Source organism: Sinocyclocheilus anshuiensis, unplaced genomic scaffold (assembly GCF_001515605.1).
Source record: "Sinocyclocheilus anshuiensis isolate Anshui unplaced genomic scaffold, SAMN03320099.WGS_v1.1 scaffold862, whole genome shotgun sequence".
NCBI lineage: Eukaryota > Metazoa > Chordata > Actinopteri > Cypriniformes > Cyprinidae > Sinocyclocheilus > Sinocyclocheilus anshuiensis.
In genome coordinates, this window is record NW_015539882.1 from 267,343 (window position 1) to 277,270 (window position 9,928).

Genomic DNA, 9,928 nt, shown 5'->3' on the forward strand with positions numbered 1-9,928 from the left:
TACCTTGCTACGTGTACTGTGTTAGGCTAACCGAGACTTGTCATTTGCACTTATATATTGTTGCTCTTTTGTTCGTTTTGACTGCTTTTATTGTCCTCATTTGTAAGTCGCTTTGGATAAAAGCGCCTGCTAAATGACTAAATAAATAAATGACTAAATAATGCTTAGCTAATATGATGTTGTTGTTGTTTAAAATTAGGGCTGTAGAATGATTAATCAAAATTAATCACATTCAAAATAAAGGTTTATGTTTACACACTATATGTGTTTGTGTACTGTGTATATTTATTATGTAGGCTTTATATAAATACACACACATATATGTATATATATATTTTTTGTTTTATATTTGTTTGTATATGTATTTATACTTGTATATAATTTATATTGTATATATAAATCTAACATATTTTTCCTTAATATGTACATGTATGTGTGTGTATTTATATATACATAACAAATATAAACAGTACACACACATATAGTATGTAAACATAAACTTTTATTTTGAATGTGATTAATCGTGATTAATCGTTTAGCAGCCCTATTTTAAATCAATTAATTCAGTCAAATCATTTGACATGAATAGAAGAAATGCATAATTTTCTGCACCCTCAATAAGGAAAACAGACCCTTTTTCAGTCATGACCAATCAGTTGTAAAACACTGATATAAAAATCATACAAATATAATTTTGTGCGTAAATATATACTTTTTCTATTGGTCTCTTGCATTATCATCACACTATTTTCCTGTTTAACACTGTAAAGCTGCTTTGACAATCTGTATTGTATAAAGCACTATATAGCCTAAATAAAGGTGACTTGACTTGAAAGGTGACATAATACATGTAACTGTGTTATGTAAAACTTAAAAATATGTAAAATTCCTAAAAGAGTTACATTTTATACAATCTATTTTATTTTTTGTATTTTTAATCCGATTATATTTGTATTAATAATTTGTATTTTATAGCCTATGTGTATAATAATTGGTAGAATTTGTATTTTTGTATGCAAATATTCTATGAAATTTTCCCATATTAAAAAGAATTTCTAAAAGTGTTACAATGCTATACATTTCACCGTAGCCTACTGAAAGAAAAAATTCAGTCATCATTTTAATAAAATATTATACTTATCATCTAAATAATCTAAAAATATAGAGAGAGAGGTGGGGAATACAAGATTTATTTATTCATTCATTTAAATACGCATAATTAATGAATAAAAAGAAAAGACTGGGTACAGGCTAATGAGGATTTTCATTTAGAAAACGATGAAAAGTTACTGTTTTTTTATTGATGTGCTTGGAAAAATGCCTACAGTAACACATATGATCACGAGGGACACAAAAGGCAACCATTTGCGAAAAAACGACCAATCTACGATCTCATCACGGTACTTTTAACTTTATCTTAGATGACTTGAACTAAGGTGATAACTAACCTCTTCTTGTGAAATCGCTCTTCTGTATAGTCTACTAAAAGACATGATTTTTGTTTTGTGAATGTTGAAGCAGAGTTATTAATTTTTCATTTTGTTCACTTTAGTTGTAATTAGTGGGTTGTCCACTAAAATTGAGGGGTTAAAAAATAAAAGAGAAGGGGGGAAAGTTAATAGGCTATTGGTAGACTATATTTAAGCACCATAGACATCACCATCGATGAGTACCGTTTTTGTTAAGAGTTTGCACTTGTTTAACAAACCATTCTATTAATTTGATAAGCAGTTATAATGTTTTCATTGTCATTTTTTTCAATTAATGTTCGAGGGATTCGAGATATTACTAAGAGAAAAGCTTTATTTTTATGTTGTCATTCTTTAAAAAAGAACATTTACTTTCTTCAAGAAACATGCTCAAGTAACACAGATGAAAGATTTTGGCAAAATCAGTGGGGGGCCCGGGGCAAAGTCCTTTTCAATCATTGTACTAATCACTCTGGTGGTGTAGCCATTCTTTTTGAAAGAAATTTTAAAGGGAATATCCTGGAATCTCATTTTTCTGTTGAGGGTAGATGGATTGTAACTGTCATAGAGTTTGATGATTTTTTTTGTTTATTCTAGGAAATGTGTATGGTTACAATAATTCTGCTGCAAATAATGCCCTTTTGCAAGAACTATCATATAAGATCTCACAATTAAAAGGTAAATTCCCATCAAAAAAAAAAAAAACTTTATCTCTCCCAAACAAGGCTTTTATTAGGAAATTATAATTCTTTAATTGTATTCTTGAGGGAAACTGGGTTAATAAATAGAATATAAAGTATAATCGTTATTTTTATTATTAATAATTTTTATTTATTTTTTATATAAAAAATTGTTTTTTATATATATAAAGTTCTGTTGGTCACTCTGGTCCACACTCCAGTATAGTAGGTGGCGGTAATGCACCCACGGCTATATTATCTTAATAAGCTGATGTGCATGTGTTTCGGTGTGTTATTGCAGGAACGAGTGTGACATTGTGTCTTCCTGCCGCCATGCATGCGAACTGCTGTTGTTCTCTGATGCGCTCGCTCTGGTCGCTGCTCGTTTGAAATGTAACGTCTGGTTTGTGTACTTAACTTTCCTACACTTCCCCGAGTTGTCACGAATAAAATATGCCGTTTTAACAGACTTGAGGGATGGAGTTTTGTGTTGGTTAAGTAATTTGGGTCAGTAAAAGATAAACAGCTCAACTTTTTGTTGGAAACTTGGTTAACTAGCGTAAAACCTCTGAGAGGAAACGTGTGGAGTGTTACTTATGTATTTTGTATTTTCAATTGTTGCTTTTCTTACTCGCTTTAAAAACATTGATGTCCAAATTTAGCCGGTAGTTACTTCATGAAGGTTTGTTTTATGAGCAGAGGAGGAGTTTAGACCGTCAAGGACTAGCCTATGTCTGGTATTTGATCACTTAAACCGAGCAATGACACACTTCTAGGTGCGATATTTTTTTATATTAAAAAAGTTATGGTTGTGTATATCTTCTTGAACAACATAAAATGCTCACTGACCACTTGGAAACCTTATGAGTCATTCATCTTGCTTCATTCTGTGTTCGTAACATATAATCTAGCTAATAATCTATTTGCTAACCAAGTTGTCACAGATGGTTGGTTCCTCTATCCAGACTGAATGAACATCATTTGAAAGCTCAGGCTTCTCCATCAATCAATTTTCTATTTATATTCCAATGTTGTAATGTACACACATCATTTGTTTTAGGTTATACTGCTTTTTGAGGTGAGATGTTGGCAGGTGACTGTAAATTCTCATCCTGAGTAAGCACTGAACAAGCGATTTCCAAATGTTGTTTGTGCACTTTCTGAGTGTTGATTCAGCACTGAACCATACACCACTTTAATTCTTTTTGAGGAAATGTGGTTTGTTTATTTATAAAATGAGAGCGGGTTTTGTCAGTGCATCAAGTACTCTTAAGTTAAGAGATGAGAAGAATTAGTTTACCTCTGTTGAATGCTGTATTTTTTGAAAATATATTGTTTGTCTGTACATTTTGTATATCTTCCATTGGTTAGCATGCAATATTCCACACAAAATATAAAATTAATATAGCAAGGAATTTTACATTTGTGTTTTCCATGCCTAGAAATCACTGGAATTAATCTAATTCATGAAATCTTAAGGGTTTACTATGCTAGAAATTGCCCTTAGGTAGAGTACAACTACAGATTTGCACATTTGTGACCAAATTGTTCTTTTCAATGAGTTGGTTCCAGGAGTGATGCATTTACAAATCAGTCTGGTTTTGAAAGATTTTTAAAAGTCATTATGTGGTAAACAACTGTTTTGCAGTTTCTAGTACCATGCAAACCACTTTGATCTAAGACTAATGTGGTGAGGATTTTAGATGGGATTTGTGCTGCATGTATTCCAGGAGGCCGTTGTTGCCATGGAAACACCCTCACTGTCGGTCATATGCTCTTATCCTGGAATTTTATTGGCTGTGTTACTAAGATCAATGAATGTTGCTTTAAGAGATAAGAAAAATCACATCACCTGTGGGATTAGTGTTGTCACGGTATCAAAATTTCAGTATTCGGTACCGATACCAGTGAAAATCCAACAAACATGAATTAATGTTTTTAAAAATATATTGTTCACTCACTGTAAGCTGTTACTAGATCTAACTCACGTTAGAAAACATTAAGTCATTGTACAGTAAAGTCTATACAGGAGATACAATTTGAATGTAATTGAAACTTACCTGCTTGAAATTGATCAGGGTGTTTTGTTAGTTTGATGCGTTTCCTCCTCTTGAGGTTGCCACTGCTTTTATGAAGTGTTTGCCAGGTTTTCACAACAAAACCCGCCCAATCGCGTTTCGAGGGGGTCCCCGTTAAAAACTGCGTTGCGAGGATAAAATACGCATGTTTTACCAGGGTTCCCCCGGATAACATTCCCATTCCAGGGGATAAATATCACGTTAGTGGGAATCGTTTTTCAACCCGCGGACATGAAAAACAACCCGCGGCAACAGTGTTAAGCAGCCCAATTCCGCGGGAAAACCGCGGACTTGGCAACACTGGAAGAGGCTAGCTTTCGTTTAGCGCATCAAGAACCGGGTTGACCGGGTACTCGGTACCACCGGTACTTAAAAAAACCTGGTACCGTAACGTTTTCATTTTTTTAGTACCGACTTGGTACCGAAATACCGGGTCTTTTGACAACACTATGTGGGATGAATGAATAGTTTTAATTACAGAAGTGATGTAGATTTTTTTTTTCTAAGCAGATTTATGAGTAGTGATGTGAATGGGCTTTTAATGTTTGCGAGATCCTTAAAGACAGGTTTGAAAGGGTGTATACATGCATGTATGTTTATGACAAGTTTGTGTTTATTAAATGTTTCTGTTTAAATAATAGACTTGCTTACAGTATAAACCTGTATGGAATAGTTTAGCTCTGCGGTACAACTTTACATAAAGTCAAACATTGTTTTGACTATCTATATTTATTTTATAGTATAGTAGTAGTATAGTAAGCATAGTTTACTGTGCTTTTTAGAATTGATTGTATACATTGATTGTATACAAAACACATTAAAGGGATAGTTCACCAGAAAATGTTTGAACATTCATTCATCAATTACTCTCATGTTGTTCCATAACCAAAATAAGATATTTTGAGAAAGTCCTGCAGGTTTGGAATGATGTGAGGGTGAGTAAAAGATGAACTGTCACTTTAACCCTTCAAAACTGAAGAAGAAAAAAAAGTGCTTACAAGTTTAGTAAATGGATGTTTTCCCTGAATCTGAGCTTAGTCGAGCTAAATCTGTCAGTAACAGAAAGATCATACTCTAAAACACCCATTGTCAAATTTTGTCAGTTTATTTGCAAATGATCCTTTTTTGCATATTTAATTGTATTATGTAACACTGTAGTTTGCATAATTTAATCATTTCCATCGCTTTCTGTTTAGTTAATTACTTTTTCCACATTTTCTAAGCTGATTTTGGGTAAAATCTGTGGAATGGATTTAAATAAAATGGTTAAAGAGTACTGTGCTTATATTGGTATCCAAAATATGTAATAAATAAACATTCAATTGGCAGGAAATGTTTAGAAATTTGAGTAACAGCTGTTCTAATTCTATGGGCACTGATTCTATGTAGGCCTTGTAATTCAAGCCTTTTCAGTGTTACAAATGGTGTACAAGTGATCAGTTTAGTAGGAAGAGTGTTAGCGGTTAAACAAACAATGTTAAATTTGTCTACAAGATCTTTTTATGTAATTTAGCTAAAGGCTGAATTCCTCATTGACAAGCCACATGAAATTACATTATTTAGTAAGTCAGTGTTGGTAATGCCTCTCGCTGCGGCCCACTCGCTTGAAAAGACCTTGATTACGCTGATGTCTTAAGACAGAATTTGATCTATAAACCATTGAGTTTTCTTTCAAACCTGAGGTGGAAATGAGTGTCTGCAAGACAAAGCAAGAGCGAACGCTGCTTTTCTCACAGTCTCTCAAGGCAATTGTCAAGCTATTTTGAGTGTTTCACAGATCATTAGAGACTGCTGCCTGTCCTTAGTGCGAGTGTTTATGAGATGAACCGATGAAGGGAGATATAAATCCACTCCCATTCAATCTGAATAAACAATCTTCACTTCTAAACCAGCTCACGTATGGACTAAGACAGATGTATAGATAAAGATTTGATCTCAGAAAGTATATACAGTGTTAAAAAGGCTACGTTTTTCTGACAGCAGGATAAAAAATTGCTAGGGAATGGTGCACATAAGGATTTTTGTTTAAAATGTGCCTTGTTTTGTGAACAAGTTTGTATGGTTATGATTAGCTACCATGAAAGCTACTTATAGTGCATTACTGCTGTACATTTTAGCAATGAGGATTGATTTACATTGTTAGTGCAATGAGTTTAGCTACAGGAAACCATGTTAATGCACTAATAATGAAATAATTATACAACTGATATAAAGTGTAACTAACTATTTTGTTACAGTTTTGTAACTGTGACATATATTTGCATTCAACCCCATTCTGAGGAGAACTTGTATTTAAACAAAAAAAATATCTTTCATTTTCACGTTTTCTCGGTCGTTTTAATAAAGAGTCAGCGAGGGATGTTGAAATCTGTGCAACAACTTATTGCTCCTTGTCATTGTTAGCCGTGTACTGTAACTGTGCGCTTCTGAAAGCATTGTTTTCTGTGGAACCACTTTAATTGAATCTATTCTGGTGATGTTTGCCTGCTTAAAGATTATGTGTTTTAGCAGTAAGAGATGAACTAGAAAGTCATTATGTAACATTAAGCAAGAGGTTCTCTTCATCGAACAAAACCATCAAAGCTAAGCATCAGACGCAGCTATGAGAGGTTTGTGCATGATGCACGCACTCAGAATGGGCAGTTTTGTCTGATGTAAGCCAAACTGAAGCATACTGAGATTCAGAGTGTCTTTTCCAGATTTAACCCTATTACTAATTCAACTAAGTGCCCAGAGTGATTTGAATGAAATTTGTTGTGCACGAACTTGAAAATAGCCAGTTATCGGATGCAAGGAAAGGGACATAATTGGTCTGATTTAAAAGCATCTCACCCAGCCAGTGCCAAGAATAGCCTCATTTGACTGTCATCATACAGTGCAAACCATTTAATAGTGTGTCCCCAGACTCTAATGAATCTGTGCTGCTTGCTCTACCAGCTCGATGAGAAGCTGCAGGCCCATTAGCACATTCACTGATCCATCGAGTTGCTTTCAGGGGTTGTTCTGTGCAATGCCATTACTGGCCTCATCTACACTTCTTTTTCCAATTTGACCTCACCGTGAGAACCATTTAATCTTGACCCCTATGTGATCTCTTGTACATCTTTTCGGTTTATGTTTTGAATAAAAATGCAATGTATGTTTGTTTTTTGTTTTTTTTTCAGGTAAATGGGTTTTCTTACGTTTAAGTACATTTTCTACTCGGTAAATAGCCTACTGTTTTATTTATCACGCAGCAGGTCGCTTCATGAGAGCAGTCTATTGAAGATCACATGACTAGCTGAACACCTATTTATAACCCCACTGTTACTGGACACTTTTGCTGAATAATCATTACAGAATTAATGAATAATTTCTGACTGTAAAATAGAATGTTTCTACAATATCTTGATATTCTATAATATTCTTAATATTTGTAACTGAAATCTGAGAGATTCAGTGACATTATATGAAGAGATGATTATAGAAATATAAAAAAATGGTAGATGGAATATGCAGGTTAAACAACCAAATACCTTTTTCACAGAGGCATTGTATGTTTTTTTTTAGATAAAAAAAAAAACTAAAACTGATATTAGTTTTGAATGTTTTCGTCTATTTTTATCGGAGAAACAGGATATGTGCTTGTATGACTGGAAATAGCTACGTGGGGTGATAACAAATGACTGACTTGCGTTAAAAGTACATTTGGTTGTCTGCGTTTAGGGTGGGTCAACCTGTTTGGTAATAATAATAGCAGGTTTGGAAAACCTTTGTGGAAATAATTGTTTCGTTTAGTTCTTCTAATGCTACAAACATTCCACACTGAACCTTTAAATACCAGAAGATTGGAGGTTAGTTGCAGATTGGCTGCTCATAGTCGAAGTCGAGAATCATTTTAAAAGAAATTACCTTTTACCATGAGCCATTGAACTGGTGAATGTTCCTCCATTGTATTTTGCTGACATTGACATTCATATTCTAGTATTCCCAAAAGGATTCAGCTCTCTTCACTGTCACCAGCCTCCACCGCTGAGGTGTAAATTACATTTTCTTTCCTGAGCTCTACTCTTATATTACACTTAACACTTACTCATCAGAGAGAAACAGCATGTCTGCTAAACTACAGCTATTTGTGCATGAATAGCGTGATTTTATTCTGTATTTGTTTGTCTTATGTGTCTGCTGCCCATCTCTGGTGTGATTATGTAACGGTCAGCTGTTGAGTTTTACAAAACTGCATAGTCTTTTTCCGGAGCACAAGCCCAGAGTTTCGGCCTGGGCCATATTTACTGAGATATCCAAATCTGTATGGGGGAGGGGAGCATTACAGATGCAAAGTAAGGGGTTTTATTTTCTCCTTATGTCCACTTAGAATACCATCTGACAGCAGATCAGTGTCAAAAACCCTGTATGTAGGGAATTCCAGCCTGCATTCCTGTTGAACTTCATCCATATGTCTGTTTCACGCTTGCGTGTGGTTTTGAATCCTCAGTATCCACTGAAACATCTATTACTACAGTGTGGAAAGTCTCCTCTGGGGGTGGGGAGCCATCTTGTGTTGGTTAAAATCAAATCATGTGTGAAGATGCATCCAAGTGCATTTTCTAAATCAGTCAGGGATGGAAATATTTGCTTTTCATATCTAATAGCACAGATATTGTCTGATCTAATTTAGATCCATATACATCCCATCTCCACTTGACATAAATGTGTTTAGCCATCCTATCTGCCTCTGTTTCTGCTGTTTCCACAGCAACAGGAAAAAGCCATGCTTGGGATGCCCCCTAATGGCAGTGTGTCGTTTGTCAAATGTTTTTTTTGTTTTTGCCTCAAGTACAAGTGATTAAGACAAATGTTATTTTTCTGTAATAAGTAGTCATTATGATTGCATTTTGAGTTGTTGCATCTTTTTGTGGTTTTGATCCTGGATTATAGTTTCATTGAAAATCATGCCATCCCTAGTGGCTATGTGATGCTACTATTTTTTAAAGCTTTTAAAATGGCAATTTTAGTTTTATTTATATGTATACATTTTTTTTCTTTTATATTTTATTAATATATATAAATATAATTATTTTAGTTATAACATAAAACACAAAAAATGTATAAAATCTAGTAAATGTCTAATAAATGGCAGTTGTCAAACTGCTTTTGTCATGATATGTACAATTTACTGTTCATTAAGCTTTTTGTACTGTTTTGCATTTATCTGTACTTAATTATGCTTCATGTCATCCTGATCAGAGCTTCTGTTTTCTCTAAATTCTCAGGTTATGTGGTCTGAAGTATTCTGGGCCTGAACTGAGGAATCGCAAACGCATTCACGCCATTACTGGGTGATTCATCTTTAGAAGTCTCCTAGTTTTGTCAGAAGACACAACATGATCAACTCAGACTTTCCTATGTTGCAGTAAGTAAAACACTTTAAAATGATGGGCGCTAATATAAATGGGCACAAAAATGTTAATAAACATTTGCATCACACTATGCAGGGACTCGTCAAATGACGGGCAAGGCGACACTGTGAGTCTGAGCATGAGTGTTAGTGAGCTGGATGACTCTGGGGAAGGAAAGGGCAAGAAAAAGAGAGGCAGGCCTGGAAAACAAGGAGTAAGACCACTGCTGCTGAGCAGATCAACTGATTGCATTTATTTTAACCCTAAATGCATGCTGTCAGCCACTCTTGCTGATCTCTCTTTTTTTTTTTTTTTTTTTCCAC

General features: G+C 34.4%; 1 protein-coding gene across 2 annotated transcripts in view; it reads left to right on the forward strand.

Moving 5' to 3' along the window:
- Positions 1–9,483: 9,483 nt before the first annotated feature.
- LOC107685434 (cohesin subunit SA-1-like) overlaps positions 9,484–9,928 on the forward strand; it is an 11,892-nt gene continuing 11,447 nt past the window's right edge. For both annotated transcript variants that reach the window (XM_016482011.1, XM_016482010.1), the window contains exons 1-2: positions 9,484–9,619; positions 9,702–9,819. In XM_016482011.1, the coding sequence (XP_016337497.1) occupies positions 9,591–9,619; positions 9,702–9,819 (147 nt within the window). In that variant the 5' untranslated portion in view covers positions 9,484–9,590. The remainder of the gene's footprint in view (positions 9,620–9,701; positions 9,820–9,928) is intronic.